This window comes from Haemorhous mexicanus, chromosome 28, assembly GCF_027477595.1.
Source record: "Haemorhous mexicanus isolate bHaeMex1 chromosome 28, bHaeMex1.pri, whole genome shotgun sequence".
Lineage (NCBI taxonomy): Eukaryota > Metazoa > Chordata > Aves > Passeriformes > Fringillidae > Haemorhous > Haemorhous mexicanus.
Window position 1 is genome coordinate 3,463,094 of NC_082368.1, and position 17,415 is coordinate 3,480,508.

The 17,415-nt window shown below is 52.3% G+C and overlaps 2 protein-coding genes across 5 annotated transcripts in view; one reads left to right on the plus strand and one right to left on the minus strand.

Moving 5' to 3' along the window:
• ATP6V0A1 (ATPase H+ transporting V0 subunit a1) overlaps positions 1 to 17,415 on the minus strand; it is a 117,067-nt gene that overhangs the window by 33,125 nt on the left and 66,527 nt on the right. The window lies entirely within an intron of this gene.
• On the plus strand, positions 1,765 to 16,745 carry CAVIN1 (caveolae associated protein 1). Its single transcript, XM_059869088.1, has 2 exons — positions 1,765 to 2,367; positions 14,374 to 16,745. Exons 1-2 carry the CDS (start codon positions 1,948 to 1,950, stop codon positions 15,037 to 15,039), a joined length of 1,086 nt encoding a protein of 361 aa, XP_059725071.1. The 5' UTR covers positions 1,765 to 1,947; the 3' UTR covers positions 15,040 to 16,745.

Below are 17,415 nucleotides of genomic sequence, written 5' to 3' on the forward strand. Positions count from 1 at the left end.
CCAAAAGCCAACCATAAAACACGCATTTTTCACAGCTGCTGTGGGGGCACAGGGTGCAATCCTGTGATCCCAGAGCCACCAGGCCCAGGTCAGTGGGGACAGCGAGCAGTCACGGGGCAGGCACACAGCAGGGAAAGTGCTGACTGCTGTGACATTGTCAATGAACAATGTCCCTCTGCATCTGTGGGATGTCGGGGTTGCCCAGTTGGATCATTTCTCCCGGTCTGCCCTGAGGCAGCTGAGCTGGGAGGAGCCCTGGGCTCGGCCTGGCAGCAGTGCTGAGGGTGAATACCCCTTGTCAAAGAATGAGGGAAGCTGCCACCTTCCCAGTGTGCCCACAGCCTTCCCAGGTGGCAGCTCTGTCCGTGGGCACTCGGTTCCCTCTGGCTGAGACAGCCCCAGAAGCAGAGAAGGCTCTGGCCCAGGGTCACTCCCCAGAGCTGAACTTTCCTTCTCCATATTCCTGGAGCTGGGTTGTTGCAAGGTCTGGTGGCTTCTTCTGTGTGTCCCCCTGTTTTGAAAAATTTTGATTTTTTACCACTAAATCCATTAATAATTTGGGCTTTGTTTACAAGCAGTGTCCCGCATTTAAAGTCTGGTGACAGGACCTGCAGGAGGCTCAAGGATTGCAGAGCTGGGAGAGCTCCTTTAGGGGAGCCTGGAGTTTGCCAGCCAGTGGCAAAGGCTGGGAGCAGGCTTGGCCTGGCAGCAGTGCTGAGGGTGAATACCCCTTGTCAAAGAATGAGGGAAGCTGCCACCTTCCCAGTGTGCCCACAGCCTTCCCAGGTGGCAGCTCTGTCCCTGGGCACTCGGTTCCCTCTGGCTGGGAGAGCCCCAGAAGCAGAGAAGGCTCTGGCCCAGGGTCACTCCCCAGAGCTGAACTTTCCTTCTCCACATTCCTGGCGTGTTCAGCTGGGTTGTTGCAAGGTCTGTGGCGGCATTTCCCATGTGTCACCCTGTTTTGAATAATTTAGGGCTTTTACCACTAAATCCACGAGTAATTTGGGCTTTGTTTACAAGCTGTGACCTGCATTTAAAGTCTGGTGACAGGACCTGCAGGAGACTCGAGGACTGCAGAGCTGGGAGAGCTCCTTTAGGGGGAGTGCCCAGCTGCCTCACTTCAGGAGGGAATTGTCCTTCTCTGAGTTAAATCTGTGCGGAGACGAGTTGCACCCTGCACGTACCATGTGTGCCTCTTGTACATACATGTACCTGGGAGGGGGCATTCCTAAGATACAGACTTGTATCTTACATTCCAGTCCAGTTTTCATGCTGTAATTGCTGAATTCAAATTGTAGCATTTCTTTAAAACACTGAAATTCAGGCTGTCATAGTCCTGGAGATAAAACCCCAAACCTAAATATTGGCAGAAGGTCTGAACTTCCAGCTGAACTTCAGCATGTGCAGTTTAAACCTTAAAAAAGTTGTTTAAAGCCTTCAGTGCACACAGCTGTGCCCAGATGGGGCTGCTTGCTTCCCACTCTCTTCCCAGCAGCTTCCCGAGCCGTTTACTAAAGGATTTTGTTTTTTCCTCCTGTTACTTCAGTGCCTTTAGACTGAGAGTAAAGAAGGGGCAGCTGCAGTTCCAGAGCTTTGCATTCCTGGCTGAGCCGTGCTTGTGTTTGCCTGCAGAGCCATCGTCTCCCCTCCAACTATTTTAATCATTTCAAAAGGGTGGGTCAGCAGGCATTTGGCAGCAGCTCCTTTTCTATAGCTGAGGTGGAGTCAGCCAATGACCTGCAAGGCTGGAAAATTTTGCAGGGCAGTTCCAGTGGCCGGCCGTGCGGGGCTGTGCCATTTGAATTTCAGCACAGCCGCTCGCTCGCTGCGCTCCCCATTCCTGGCGGCTCTCCCAGCGCGGAGTTTAGCCGAGGCTCGGGCTCAGTTTTCCCAGCTCTCTCCCTGCAGTGACAGCTTCACCGGGTGAGCCAGGACTCCCGAGCCACCATGGAGGACACCACCTTGCAAATCATCGAGCCACCCACTGTTTCTGAGACCTCGGAGGAGCAAGCGCCCGAGGAGCCCATCAAACCAGACCAGATCAACGGCGTGATGGTGCTGACCCTTCTGGACAAGATCATCGGAGCCGTGGATCAGATCCAGCTGACCCAAACACAGCTGGAGGAGAGACAGCAGGAGATGGATAGCGCAGTGACCAGCATCCAGGGAGAGCTGACCAAGCTGACCAAGGCACACACCACCACCAGCAACACCGTCAACAAAATGCTGGAGAAGGTGCGCAAGGTGAGCGTCAACGTGAAAACGGTGAGGCAGAACCTGGAGAAGCAAGCCGGGCAGATCAAGAAGCTGGAGGCCAACGAAGCGGAGCTCCTGAAACGTAGGAACTTCAAAGTCATGATCTATCAGGTAAGGAACAGTTTCATGATGTCTTTACGTCCTGTTAGTGGGTGTTTTCTTGACTAAGGGTCCTGTCACGCTGCATGTTCGGCCCAGCCCTCTCCCAAACTGCCCAGACTGTCTGGCAGTCCAAGCTGAGGCGGGTTCCCCGTCACTCTCATTGGTGGTTTAACATTTGCTGCGTGTCCTAAGACAAAGTTTGACAGAGTTGTCCCATTTATCAGGAATTTTAATGCAGGTAGAGATCACTCGTGTGTTCCCTGCCCTGAGAACTCACTGCAAGGGGCCATAAGTATCAAAATAACCTGATTTAACTGCTTAGCTCAACAAAGAGCAATAGTGCTCTGGGATCTAGAAGGGGGTGTTGGAAATCCATCTGCCAACGTGCCTTCTACCAAGAAACACCATGTGTATGGCTACGTGGAGACCGATGATATTTCAAATTTGTGACATGCATCTGGTAACAAGTGATAGTAACCCCAGCCTCAGGGTTAATCTGTCCAGCCAGGGCAGACAGAACTGTCAGAGAAAATCCAGCCCAGCCCCCTGAGCTTGGCAGTGCTCGGGGTGGTGGCCTTTGCTGAGGGCTTGTACAATTCCCATCTTCTTTCTTCTGCATCCTGCAAGCCTTGAACCGCCTTCTTGTTTGGTCTCAATAACAGCTTTGGTTTGCTTTATGTTCACCCCCTGCACTAAGAGTTGGAGTTTTCACTCAATATTAAACAGGAGAGAGAGAGGAACATGATTCTGTCAGGTTTCCTGCCTGGAGTTAGATTTCTGCATCACAGCAAACTCTTCTATTGGGCCGGGGGAGAAAAGTGAGTGAAACAGTTAATGCTAGAGCTGAATGCTCTGGGTTAATAATAGCCAGCACTAGGAACAAATGGAGAAGCTTCGAGTGCTGATCATGGGAAGAGAGAGAAGAAAAGCAGAATAAAAGGGAGAATGGTCATTTTGTGAGGTTTGAGGGCGAGTGGCTCATGACAGGCTCAGGGGTCAGACACGTACCTGTGGGACTTCTTGGTTCAGAGCTTGAGCATTTGTTGTTTTATCACAACTGAACGGCTGAAAGCCCGTTCAGATCATACAGGAAACACAACCAATTACAGCCAGATATAGTGTGTGTGGATTTAGTACAAGCTCTTTGTACCAATCTATCCATGGAAAAATAAAATAGAAGCAATGACCACTGCAAAATGAGAGGAGTGGAGGGAATTGTTTAAACATAACATTCCATGTCAGTTACGGAAATAGGTAGGAAGTTGGCAGGGTTCAAGGTCCTTGGGAAGCATCCCAAACATCTGCAGGTTAGTGTTTCATGAGCAGTTTGTGTTGGTTTGCTGTAGCTTATTGATATTGAGCAGAGTTTCTTTTCTAATATGAAAAAGCAATCCTGTTTCTAAAGGCTTGGGACCTGCCCCTGCTGCTGTGGTGAGGACAGAGCAGCCTCAGAAAGAATCCTTTGGCCAGGGGCTGTGCCAGGGGCTTGAGGAATCATGGAGCTATTAGGGGAAGGAATTATTTGGGATTTGGGATGAATTCCCAACATGGAATTTAGTGTGATTTGAATGTCACAGAGCACAAGTAAGGAGTTTTCCAGGGTTTGCACCATGTGAAATGGATCTGTTTGTGCCCTCATGGACATGCTGGCACTTCCGTGGGAATGGAGCACACCCGGCCCCGGAGGGAAAGCATGGGATCCACCCTGGGGGTTAACTAGCAATTCACTGTGCTTCCCTAACCGTGTCTACAGTTAAAACCAAATAATTACAAAATAACTCCCATCTAATTGGGTGTCTCACTTCTCAGACCCCCACCTACCCAAGTGTCTGTTGGTTACTGGTCATGTCATTAATTCTGCAGTGCTGAGCACATTATCGCTCCTCTCTGACTCAGGGAAAGCTGCTTTCCCAAGCTGGGGGTGACTCCTGTGTGTTTCCAGTTGCTGTGGCAAAAAGTCCAAAGATTTATTAGTCATTTCTTTTGGAGAGCAAGAGATAAACTCATCCTTAGAGATGTAAAAAATTCCATAATTTTTTACAGCAGCGTGGCTGTTTTCGGGTGAGAGATCCGAGCAGAGCAAGAGTCCTGCTCTAATAGGGTTCAATATTGCACAGTTCTGCAGTTGGGTGAAATAAAAGAAGTAAAGATAAATAACCTCTTTTCTGGTTCTTGATGTTTGATTATTCTCTCAGTATTGAGTCCTGAAGTTTCAGCCGTTGTGGAGGGATTATTTCAGGAGTGCAAATAAGATCTTCTGTAGCTCGGAGGGAAGTCAGACTGCCTGTGAGAATTGTGTTTTGCTTGTTGTAGATTAGGAGGAGATGAAAACCAAATTTTTATCAGGGAAAGCCTGACCTGTGGCATGATCCTGAGCACATTTGTTGAAGTGGTTTCAAAATCTGGGGGAGAAAGTGCAGGGCTGGATATCACTCCCATGTCCTGGCTGAGGGGAGGTACTGAGCAGAGCATTTACAGGCATCACTCTCAGTCCCGTCCATGCTTGTGTTTTCTCACTTGCTTACCCTCTTTGAGCTGATTTTGCCCGGAGCTGGTCTGATTTCTCTGAGTAAAGAGTTTTTGTATAGACTTAATATAGGAAATTAGATCAATTCTTTAGAATAAAACTCAAAAACAACCATACCCCTCCAAATTGCCCCACCTTTCTCATTTGAAAACTTGCTGAGCCAAGCAGAGGTGACAGCCTTAACAGGCCATTGTGTACATAGATGTTCAGTGCAGAACTTACCTTCCTAAAAAGTCTGATGTCAGTGAATGCCTGCACTGCTCAGCAGCCCCTGGGAGCAGAGCTCAGAGCTTCCTTTGTGCCTCTGTCCTGGGCTCCTGTCTTTCAGAGAAATCAGGACACCAAAAAATTCCGTGAGAGTGGTTGCTAATAAAAACAAACTAAAGTGACTTCATCCCAAATCTCCTGGTTTTAGGATCCTCAACATGGGGCTGGTTACTGCAGTTCATGGTTAAATAATGGATGTCCTGTGCAAGCAGCTACTGCTCTGAAACCAGACTTTGTGAGAGCTGGAGAGCAGCACGTGGCAGTTTATGTAAGCTTGGCATTTTCCTCTAAACTGTTTTTGACAATTAAACTTATTCCTGCAAATGCCAGAGGCTGATTTTGTTACAGCTGGACAAACCCCTGCAGCACTCGGCACGCACACGCAGTATTGAATTTCTAAAGTGTGCCGGTCCTTTATTTTGAGGCTTGTGTGGGCTGAGCTCTGGGAGCTCTGGGGATGTGCAGTGTTTTTGTTGGGAAGAGCAGCTTTGTCTGAGGGTGTGAGTGTGTGCTCCCCACGCTGTCCTCTTGGGAGGCTCCCTTGGGGCTCATCTGCTCTTCAGGGGGCTCTGGTGACTGCTCTGAGCTGTGTGAGATGTGAGTTTTCGTGGGAAGGGCTGTGCTGTTGGGAGAGCAGGGTGGGACCTGGATCCCAGCCATGCAGTGTTGGGTGGGTAGGGCTGGGCAGGGAAATATAAATAGCCCAGCCTGGCTTTGTGCTGGCATGGGCCTTATAGGGATGGGAGACTGTACGTGGAGAGAAGGAGGGGGAGATTTCAAACCCACACATTAGTGTGACAGATTCAGGAGCCAGAACTGAACTGCCTCAGTTTTGGGTCTGTGCTCCTCAAAAAGAGTGTGGAAAAAGACATGAGCTCAGGGAGCTGAGGAGAAGCACAGGGCAGGGACCCCAGGGCATACAAACCCACTGCCCCCAGGCTACAGCCTTCCTCCTCTGCCCAAACAGAATGGCAGCTGCCCTGAGCTGTGGTTTTGTTTCAAATTAATCATTCAGAAACTCATTCATGATGAGTGGAGCATTGACAAGAGCCAGGAAGATCCACAGCCCTGAGGGACAGCCTCGGTGGGTGACGTGCCTGCAGTTCTGTGCTGCCAGCATTAAAAAGTAAACAGGAATTTCCAGAGCAATTTGGAGGACAGCACTGGGATAGGCACAGCACCAGGTACCCACAGGGTGCTTCTCCTGCAAGACCAGCTGGCTCCACGTGGCTGAGAGCTCTGTGTGCTGGAACATCCATCCCTCTTCCCAGTGGGTCACAGCAGGGATTTGCATTGCAGCAGTCACTGTATTTATTTTCTGATAATACTTTAAAATAAAAAGCAGGTTTCTGATAATACTTTAAAATAAAAGGCAGGTTGACTGCAAATCCAGTCTAAAGCAGCTCCTGTCAGTGCTGCCTCCATTGCAGGGGAACCACATAAACATCCTGATGTACAAAAATCTTGCATATTCTCTGCATATCATGGAACTATTAGAGTTTCAAGATAATAATTCAGAGGAGACTGAGCCTTAAAAAAAGTCAGGATGTTAATAGCTCTGACTCTTAGGATTTCTTTTAGTGCAGATTACCAGTCTACCAGTAGACTCTGGAGCATGGATTTCTCTGTTGCAGTCTAGTATCAACTGCATTAATATTTCATTGCTCAGCTATTATTTATAAGCAGTTGGTGCCAGAACTGTTTGCTTTGCTAAAATCCTTTCACCATTATAGTTCCAGGCTGAGCTGTGCAGCCACAAATTGCCTCAGAGCAAAGGGCCAATGCCCAGCCATTGGGATAGGGTTAGATTGGATGAGTAGTGGCTCATGAGAACAAACCCAAGGTAATATCCCTCCTATCACAAATTCCTCCCTCAGGCCTCTCATGTGCACAATCCAGAGGGCACAGCAATGACTTATAAACTATTCAGCAACAGGCTTAGCCCTCTTTTATCCCATTTGGGATTTTCCACTTGATTCTGCAAGATCTCCTACAATACACCTGAAGTATTGTGGGTCCAGCTGTGAGATAGACAAAGAGCAGAAACAAAATGTGCAGTATCAGTAAAGGAAAATCAAATATTTAGAATAAAAAGTCTCAGGATGTTTAGTCTCCAGCTTTATGTGAGGATGCAAATGTCAGTGTCTGCAAAGGATCTGTAATACAAACCCCATCTTTGCTGCTTTGCTGTTCAGGAGCAGCTCCAGAGTCATCAATCAGCTCAGACAGATTTATCCGGGAGGAGTAGACCTGAGAGCAAAGCCAGTGGTACAAACTGACTGATAATGGTATCAAAAAATTGTAATGCTGTCAGAGGGGAAAAAAGCTCCCTTTCACTCTCAATCTATTTACTTCTCTGTTTCCTACAGCTCTCCCTGTCTTCTGACTCATTAAAGGCAAAAGCATTTTTCCAAGCACAGCCTCCTCCTCTCCCCACCCTCCCTCCCTTCCTTAGCACCAGCTCTGGTGTCTGTCCCAAGTGCCTGTTTCTCACAGCTCATGAGGCAGCTCCAGCTTTTCAGACACAGCTTCCAGGACACAGGGTAACTGGATGTGCCTGATAGAAAGAAGTGCCAGGCAGATTGCACAACACCCAGAATTACAGAGACTGGGAGGACTCTGCTAGGCAGGGAGATGCTACTAGAGAATGAATTATTTATCCCTTCAACATTTACCTAATTCCAACCTGATTTGCTTTCTCCCCTCATATTTTAGATTTTTTTTACCTCAGCAATATTCCTTGGTGACTTCTTACTGCAGGACTCAAATGTCTCATCTCTAAGGCTTGAGGCTTCTCTTTTCATGAACCTCTTGGCACTCTTGGACACAAACTTTGTCCAACCCTTGGAACCCAGAGTCAAGGCCATGCCTGACTTTGCTGTGTCACTGGGTGCAGAGATCTGGGAGCTGCTGGGAATTATCTGGCGCTGCTTTAGGGTAAGGTCAGTACGTGACAAAACCAGCAGATAGAGTTCTGGAGTTGCACCCGCCTGTTTCAATCTCTGCAGCCTCTGCACTTCAATCAATAAACACAGGGCTTTAAAATCACCACCCTTTTTTTCATGATCTTACAAACAAACTCTGAGTTCAGCTATACCACCGCAAAGGGAGACATGTCCCCAACAGGTGACACTGAAGCCCTGTGATTGTGAGCAGAGTCTGGCCCTGTGGCAGTGTCACTGCCTGAACCCACAGAAGGGATCCTGTGTCTCCTGGGACCCTCTGCATCAGAGACAGACACTCTTCCATCTCACAGATCTTTGCTGACTCTTTTCTGTCAAATTCTTCTTCCTGGCTTCTCCCTTGACTAAAACATGCCCCTGTGCCTTTTCTCTCTGCCTGTTCTGATGCTAACCCGGATCACTGTTGTTCTCAATCAGATTCCTGGAAGGAACAGGTAAGTGTTTCCATTGTGCTTCCTTTCCCCGGCCATTGAAATGCAGTTTTCCTCATCTTAGCCCGAGAAGATGCCACGGGTATGCCTTGAGTCTTCGCCAGGGACTGCCCTCTGAGCCCAGCCCGTGGAGACAGGCCCAGGGCAGCAGAAGACACAGGAGGAGGCAGCAGTTTAGGGCCTCGTCAGCGGCACCCCCCCGAAGATCTCTGAACCTCTTCTGAAGCTGCTGATTCTGAGCTGCTGATTCTGAGCCTTTGCTTCTCGCCTGCTTGGGGCTGCCTCGGGCTCTCAGACCTCCAAGGCTGATCCTGCTGCTGACTAATGTGCTTGCTGCATGAGCGTGGGTGTGAGGAGCTGGGATTTTCCCTCAGGAGGAGCTGCTGTGTGGCTTGCATGAAAAATGGCAAGTGGCCGGGGCAGTTGGCTCTGCTGTGACTGGGCAAATCCCACCTGTTCTTTGAGCTGCCATTTCTTCCTGTGAAATGCAGCCCTGGAACACCCACCTCCTCAGGCTTCTTGTGAGCGTTAGTTTGTGATTGTGATATGGTTTGAAGTTGTTGTTTTAAACAGGTAAAACAGGCATAGAGCACAAACTGTGACATAAACTTCCAATGTTTCGGGCAGCCCCTGCAGCATCTCCCATTTCTCTCTGGCCACAGCCCCTGGGGCTGCTTGCTCAGAGTCAGGTCCTCCACACACTGGAGTGGTGGCTTTAACTGTTGTTCATATAACATTTAGTCCACAGAGGCCACAGTGGCCTGTTGCCTTCCTGTCATTGTGCAGCTACTGGATAAAACACCCCAAGCTCCAGCTGCCCTTTGGGGGTCACCCAGCAGCATGTGCTGTCCAGTGGGAATGGCCACCTGGATGGACAGGAATATTCCAAGAGCCAGGTGAGGGTGAACCAAGTCTAGGAAATGTGGTCACTGCTCAAAGCTGCCAGGGAAAACTTCTCCTTTTCAAGGCGAATGTCAGATGTAAGAAAAGCCTCTTCTTTTTTTGTGACCTAGTAAAATAAAAAATCTAGCAAACTAGCAATTTCAGTCTCCACAGAAAAAGGTCTGTTCCACCAAGGCACTGGAGAGGAAAGCACAGCCCCCTCTGTGCAGGGTATCTGGACACTCCTGAGCCCTGCTATGTTCAGTGTGCTTCTCAGGCATGCTGTTGTTACTCAGGAATAGCTAATCCTCCTTCCCATGACACTGCTGGAAGGTCAGCACAAAACAGTGTCCTCTGAGGCCTGGCACAGCAGAGCAGTTATCATGGAAACGGGAGCAGAACTTGTTCTCTGGCACAGTTTGACCTGACCTGGAGGGCTGTTTGCTGCCCAAGCTCCTCCTAATCCTCCCCCAGCCTCCCCGAGGCCAGGGGCAGGCTGTGCTGCCCAGGGTGGGTGCAGGAGGGGCTCCAGCTCACAAAGTGTTGGGATCAGCCTGATTTGGTCATAGTGGAGCCCAGGAATGTGAGCTGGTCGTTTTCTGCATGTTACTGCTGCAAACATCAACCAAACTCTCTGTTTGTGCTGTTGCAGTTGTGTAAAAATAACGGAGTGAAATGAATTGCAGATGTGATTTGCATGTGCATGTGAGAACCTTCCATTAAACCTTCCAACTGGAGAGCAGAGTGGCTGGGAGTGCTGGGACTCAGTTCCTTACACACTTACTGGGAATGCAGCTCAGCTCTGTGTCTCCTTGGCCTTTTATACACCAGGGGAAGTGTTTACGTGTGTTGTAGCAACCAGGCTGGTGTCCATGGCCGTGGGCTGCGGGTGACTCACTGCCAGGGAACTCGAAAACAATGTCAGATAAAAGCCCACTCTGGGGAGACTGCTGAGGATCCAACAGCTTTTGAAGTAGGAGGACACAGAGCAGCTGGCAGCCAGCTGCCCTTGGGGCTGGCTGTGGGCACTGGGGCCCCTCTGGGTGCCCACAAAGTCCACAGATGGACCGGCCCAGTGCCAGGGAGCTTCCCAAAGCACAGCTGATCCCGGGAGCTCTGTGCTGCAGGGATAATGCAGGCTCCCTGTCCCTGTCCTGCTGCTGGGTGCAGCTCTGCACTGTACACGGAGTTTGCTGCTGCTGGTAACAAAATCTTCTGAAAAACGTTGTTTACTCGCTGTCCTTGTGCCAGTTGGATGCAAGCAGAGAGGACAGAACTGATTTGCCTCTGCTGATTGGGAGCCAGGTTTTGAACACCCCGACAGGCAGGGATGCCAAGACCCAGGATTTTGGACTCGCCCACTTCAGGATCAGTGTTTTCTAAGTAAAAATAGAATGCCTGGTGTTAAAAATGTGGCTCAACTGGATGAGTCATGAGTAAAATGAAGTGCAGAGAGCATAGTGCCTTGCTCAGATGGAGCAAAGATTTGTGCAGCAGCCAGCCATGGGCCTGGGATGGTTCTTGATTGTTTCAGTCATGTCCCATTATCCTCCATGCCTGTGTCTGCAGGCATGTGCTGCCCAAACCAGGCAGTTCCCCTTCCCCTTTCCCACTGGAGAAACCTCCTGGGCAGGGAGGAGGAGACTCTTGGTGGCTTTTGGGCAGTGCCTGGGTGCAGGGGGGAGGTTCATGCAGGGTTTGCTCAGCAGAACGTGCTGGTTCCCATTAAGATGTGCCAGAGCTGTGGATGTTCTCACACCAGCTGTGCTGCGCCTGAACCCACAGGAATGCTCCCTGAATGCAGGCGAGCTTGGACTCTGGGGACTGTCCCTTAGCACACTACCAGTGGTCCCCCAGCTGGTATCTACTGGTCAGATCAGCAATCAGTAAGGAAGAGGTGGGCTGAGGGTGGGAAATGTAGGAATTATGCCTAGGAGAGAGAGAGAGGCCAGGAGCAGGACATGAAGGGTTTCCCAAACACAGCTGGAGAAAAGCTCTTGGAAGATGTCCCAAGGGGGGAGGCTGGGATCCTCACGTATGGGAAGGGCTGTGCTCCCTCTGTGCCTCTGGGTCTGATCCATGAGGTGCCTCCTGACAGAGACAACAGCAGAGCTGTGAGCACTGCCAGGCTGGGGTTGGGCTGTGGGGACGGAGCAGGGCTGGCAGAGTGGGAGTAGTGAGAGAGCAGCCCGTGGGATCACAGAGCTGGGCAGCTGCTGCTCTCCAGGTGAAATGCAGGATTAGGGAGCTGCAGGCACCCCAAGAGGGATTGTTGTTTGGATACTGTGCCATGTATCCAAAGCTGCTGCTGGCCATGTCTTTGTGGCTGTGAGGGAAGAGCTGAAGGATGCTGCTGAGGCTGGATGGGAGCATTGCTGGCACAGCCCATCCCATCCCATCACATCAGAAAATTCAGTCAAGAGCTGGATATACTGGTGTAGCACAAGGAAAGGTGAGGAAAGCTTGTTGTTTATGTGACAGACGTGGAGATTTGAGGTGGTGCTTCTTTCTGCAAACACATATTCTGGAGCTCACAAGGGGCTGATAGGATCAGGGTTTGCAGGATATGGCCCCTTTCCAGGGACAGCTGTGCCAGGCAAGAGGGGGATGCCTTTGTTCTGGCTCATTGTGTTGCCTCAGAGGGAAGGAAGTGGCTGGAGTTCCTGATGTTCTGCTAGCTGGGCAGGGTCCCTGGAATTTTCTGGGATTGCTCTGGCAGGTGTTGTTGTGGAGAACAGGATCCCTGACTTCCCCCTGATGTGGGTTTGCCCTGGACTGACCTGGCCCTCTGGAGAATGTGTGTATTGTTTTCTGCTGAAGTGGCTCATCAAATGAAGAAAACACATGTTGGCCACTTCACCTTAATCTCCACAAAGTATATGAGACCTGACCTGTGATCTGGAGGGTGAAGAGCTTCACCCAGCATAGTTCTCTGCTCTGAAGAAAACCCAGAATGAAAGCTCTCCTCCAGCAGGCACTGTGCTTTCACCACAGACACTGCAGCCCGTGCCATCCCCACTGAGCCCAGTGCTCCATGGAGCTGGCTTTCCACTGCTCACAAAATCTTCTCCAGATGCCCTTGTGCTTCCAGAACTTCAGCTGGCCAAGGACCAGTACCTGTGCTTGGGGAAAAAATGAGAAAGCAGCTGAGAGCATCTGGATTTCACGCAGGTGAAGCTGTGCTGGAGTCACGTATTCAATGAGTTGTGTCACTTCTCCAGGGGTGGAAGGGAAGGCAGGGCTGGGGACAGCACAGAGGGCTGGAGACAGCACCCCTGTCTGCAGGGAGGGCATCTCCTCCAGCCCTTGTCCAGGAGCTCAGGCCAGAGCCACAGAGTGGCAGTGACCTTGATGAGGCAGGGCAGTGCATGCAGTGGGACAGTGCTCAGGGCGAGGGTGTGCGCACACGCCGTCCCTTCCGGCTCTGAGCAGGGACCAGGATGTTCTGTCCCACAACAGCACTAGGAACAGCCCTCCTCATGCCTGAGGGAATGACCATCCCCCTGTCCTGGCTCTTTGCACCTGTGCAGCTCCTTCGTGCACAGCTGCAGTGGAGCAGTGGCAGCTGCTGTGACACGCAGAGCATGGGAGGTGCCACAGCAAAGTCACCCTGGGCACGTCCCCAAGCCAGGGGCAGGCAAATCACTGCTGGTGTTCCAGGGTTTGCCATGCACTTCAAGCACTTGGGGTACAGCAGGGGCTGCCCCTTGATTTCCAGTGCAGAACTGGCATCCCGTCCTTGCTCTGTTCTGCTGCTGCCTGCCCCAGGGCTCAGAATGGCACCTGGCTGTCCTGCTGCCCAGGCTCTTCTCCAAACCTCAGCCCAGCAGCTCAGCATGCTGCGTGCCCGTTCCACACATTGCCCTTTGGCTGCTGCTGGATTCCTGACAGGCTGGTCCTGGCAGCTCCCATCTCTCCCACCCAGCTCTGTAGATTAAAACTGCTTGGGCAATAAATTTCCAAGCGTGAGCTGCAGCCCTGCAGCTGTGAGGCTCTGTACAGTGATGGGCTATTTCCAGCCTGTCCGGGGAACAGAGAGGTGAATCACTGCAGCAGGGACGCATGCTATGTGCTGCTCAGATGAAAACCAATCCCACTCCAGACCTGTGCCCCTCTCCCAGGCACATGTTTGTCCTCTGCCACTGGGATCAGGAACTTGGCTGGCTCAGGCTCGTGGAGAAGCTGAATGAATCCAGCCCTGTCCCAAGTAGAGCTGTGTCTCCTTGCAGACCAGGCTGTGTGAGTTTGGACCACTGTTTCCACTATCTCCAGACATGGACTTGGGCAAATTCTCTAACTTATTCCCCAGTGGAGAAATAGGAAAACAGGGCAGCCTGCTGCATCCCAAGAGATTTCCCAGCCCCACATCTGGATCCTGAGGCCTTGGGAAAGTCTGAGTGCAGCCTGGGGGCGGCCAGGACAGAGTGTGCATGCTGGTGCTGTGGCCAGACTCAGCTCTGGCTGTGTCTCTGCAGCCCTGTGCTGTGCTCAGGGCCACAGCTGGACCTGCCCAGGCTGGAGACCTGAAGACCACTGTCCTGGTGGTCCACATGTTCCTGGAGTGAGGAGCTGCGATGGCCAGGTCTGGGATAAAGATGAAACTGGAAGGCACAGGACTGTGGCACAGACAGAGAAAGAAGGGAAAGGGCTCCAGTTTCAGTGCTGGGCTGCCTTTCCCATACTTCTGGCATCACAGATGAGTTTGGAGCTGGCCTAGAGTGAGCAGAGCTGGTGTCTGAGTCCTGGTACGGGAGAGTCCTAAGCAGATCCTCTTCACAATGACTTATCAGCTGCAGTAAGGGAGGATGAGCCCAGGCCTGAGGTACCTGGGTGTGTTTAGCTGGGTGGAGGCTGATGTCTCTGTGGCGCCGTGGGAGGGAGGACGGGCTGGCTCCGGGGTTGCTGGTGTCTGTGTGTCTCACTGGCTCCGCTCTGTGTCTTGCAGGATGAAGTGAAGCTCCCATCTAAACTGAGCATCAGCAAGTCCCTAAAGGAAGGTGAAAAGCTGGAGAAGGAAGGTGAGGGTGAGGAGGTCCCTGTGGGTGAGGACCATGCGGAGGAGGACCACATCCAGCTCTCCTCAGATGAGGAGGTGGAGATTGAGGAGATTATCGAAGAGTCACGGGCAGAACGCATCAAAAGGAGCGGCATGAAAAGGGTGGATGACTTTAAGAAGGCATTCTCAAAGGAGAAGATGGAAAAGACTAAGCTAAAGACCAAGGAAAACCTGGAGAAGACCCGCCACAACTTGGAGAAGACCCGCCACAACCTGGAGAAGAGGATGAACAAACTGGGCACTAAAATTGTGACTAATGAAAGGAGGGAGAAGATGAAGAGCTCTCGGGACAAACTGAGGAAGTCTTTCACCCCAGACCACACCATCTATGCCAGGTCCAAGACAGCTGTCTACAAAGTTCCACCCTTCACTTTCCATGTCAAGAAAATCAGAGAGGGTGAGGTGGAGGTGAAAGCCACAGAGCTGGTGGAGGTTGGTGGAGAGGAAGGAGAAAATTCAGATCTGATGCGTGGGGAGAGCCCCGACATGCACACCCTGCTGGAGATCACGGAGGAGACTGACGCGGTACTGGTGGACAAGAGTGACAGCGAGTAGGACGGGCTGCAGAGCACAAAGGTTGTGGATGACAGCTGAACACAGTATCACTCACATTTCGAGCTCTCCCTGCCCTGGAGCCCCAGGGAAGTGTACACAATGCATCCTTCTTACCCTGCAGAACCGATGCCGATCCCCTGCCTGCTTGTACAAGGTGTATTTTATATTTTAGTTTTAGCACATAAACATTAGGAACACGGAACTGTTTTTCTTACACTACTAAATCACCCTCGGAGACCATTCCTGCTGCAGCCTTCTTGCCCCACACCTGAAGATGTGCTTTGAGTGACAGGGCCCTGACCTAGCTGGAGAGTGCTGATCCCAAGAAGCTGTACAGCTGAAAGTTCAAGAGTCCTCCATAAGAAAAACCTGGTGTCAAGAAAGCTTCCTGCAAGTAGCCCACCAGCCCACACCACCTGGCCCCCTATGCCAGGCTGTGCAGCCACTCCACAGGCAAGAAGACTCCCAGCACCCAAACCGGCTGCTCCTTCGGGGGACCAGAGGAACTGGGATGCAGCCGGTGCACGGGAGGGAAGAGCTGAGCAAATCCTGTTGTTGGACAGCACAGGGCAAAGCTGAGCTGGCCTGGGGCAGGTGGGGCTGCTTCTCTCTGCCCTCCCAAGGACTCTTTGCACGAAGCCACCCTGCAGCTGGGCCTGAGGGGTGTCACACAGCTGGGGCTCACTGCTCCTCCCCGCTGTGCCCCGGGGCCGTGGCAGGAACAGCACAAGCTGCAGGGTTCCCACACGGGTCAGGGATCTGCCAGAGAGCCAGGAGGAGTCCCAGGGGCAGGGAGCAGCATGGAGGTGGGCTGCTGGATCTGCTCCCTCCACACCCACAGAGGTGGTGGCAGCAGGCAGTGGGGTCCATGCTTGCTGCCCTGGGAGAGGAGGACACCCAGGCAGCGGTGCTGGAGCAGCTGCCTCAGCTAGGAACTTGTTTCCAGAGGGATATGGGATGCACTGCTGCCATGTGAGCGTCTAGACCATCAGAAAAAGGCCTTGACACCTGCCCAGCACTGGACCTTGTGCATTTCTGAGCATCTGCTTCCTGCAGGGGTCCTGGCACAGCTCATGCCCATGCCCATGCCCACAGTCCTGAGCTTTCCTCCCTGTGTCCTGCTTTCTGCAGCTTCACTCCATGTCCTGAGTGAGGCAGTATGAAGGCAGCACATGGTGCCTTGGGGGCTCTGCCTGGCTAAGCCCAGCTTGGCTCTTACATATTCAGTCCCCGCTGCAAGCCCCAGCCTTGCATTCCCCATCCTCCTCCCCCAGCACGAGGCTGCTGCTGTTCACATAACCCAATATATAAACTTGCTTTACCTTTAAGAATTATTTTCCTTCAAACAGTGCTGTCCCATCCTCGGGGTCCTGCCACAGCTTCCCTCCCCACAGAAGGTGTGACCGGTCGGTTCCGTGTGCCGGCTGCAGGCAGCCCTGAGACACCGGTGGCCCCGAGGCTCCCGGTGTGGGGAGGCACCAGGCACTGGCTCTTGGCTGCTGGTGCTTCCCAGCCCCGTGTGAGCCAGCAGCTCACCAGCCCTCACAGAATCTCCTGCGGGCCCACAGGCAGTTTTCACGCGGGTTTTCTCTGAGCTGAAGGGCCGGGACAGCAGGGCCAGGGCGGCAGAAGCCCCCGGGTGATCCTTGCCTGTCCCTAGCTGTGCCCAGGCAGCAGCGCAGCAATAAAGTCTCTTTTGTAAACCACCAGTGTGCGGCCTGTCCGTGGCACCGGGTGCTGGGGAGGGGCTGCCACACAGGCGCTGATCCCCACAGCCCTGCTGTGGGGGCTGACAGTCACAGCCCCACAGGGATCCATCCCCAGAGCCCCACAGGGATCCGTCCCCACAGCCCCACAGGGATCCGTCCCCACAGCCCCACAGGGACTGACCCCCACAGCCCCACAGGGACTGACCCCCACAGCCCCACAGGGACTGACCCCCACAGCCCCACAGGGACTGACCCCCACAGCCCTGCTGTGTTCGGCTGACACTCTGAGCCCCACAGGGATCCATCCCCAGAGCTTCAAGGGGATTGACCCACAGACCTACGGGGATGATCCCCACAATCCTATAGCATTAATCCCCACAGTCCTATCGGACCAATCCCCACAGCCCTAGGTGCTGATCCCCATAGGACCTGATCCTATAGGACCGATCCCCACAGTCCTATAGGTTCAATCCCCACAGCCCCACAGGGATCCATCCCCAGAGCTTCAAGGGGATTGATCCCCACAGCCCTGGAAGGATGATCCCCACAGTCCTATAGGATCCATTCCCACAGCCCTGGAAGGATGATCCCCACAGTCCTATAGGATCCATCCCCACAGCCCCACAGAGACCAAGCCCCACAGTCCCACAGGATCGATCCCCACAGT

Bases quoted from the DNA above. Each gene is read 5' to 3' on its own strand.
- CAVIN1 (XM_059869088.1), top strand. From the start codon at position 1,948: ATGGAGGACACCACCTTGCAAATCATCGAGCCACCCACTGTTTCTGAG. The intron at 2,368-14,373 runs GTAAGGAACAGT...TGTGTCTTGCAG, and splicing joins TCAAAGTCATGATCTATCAG to GATGAAGTGAAGCTCCCATC.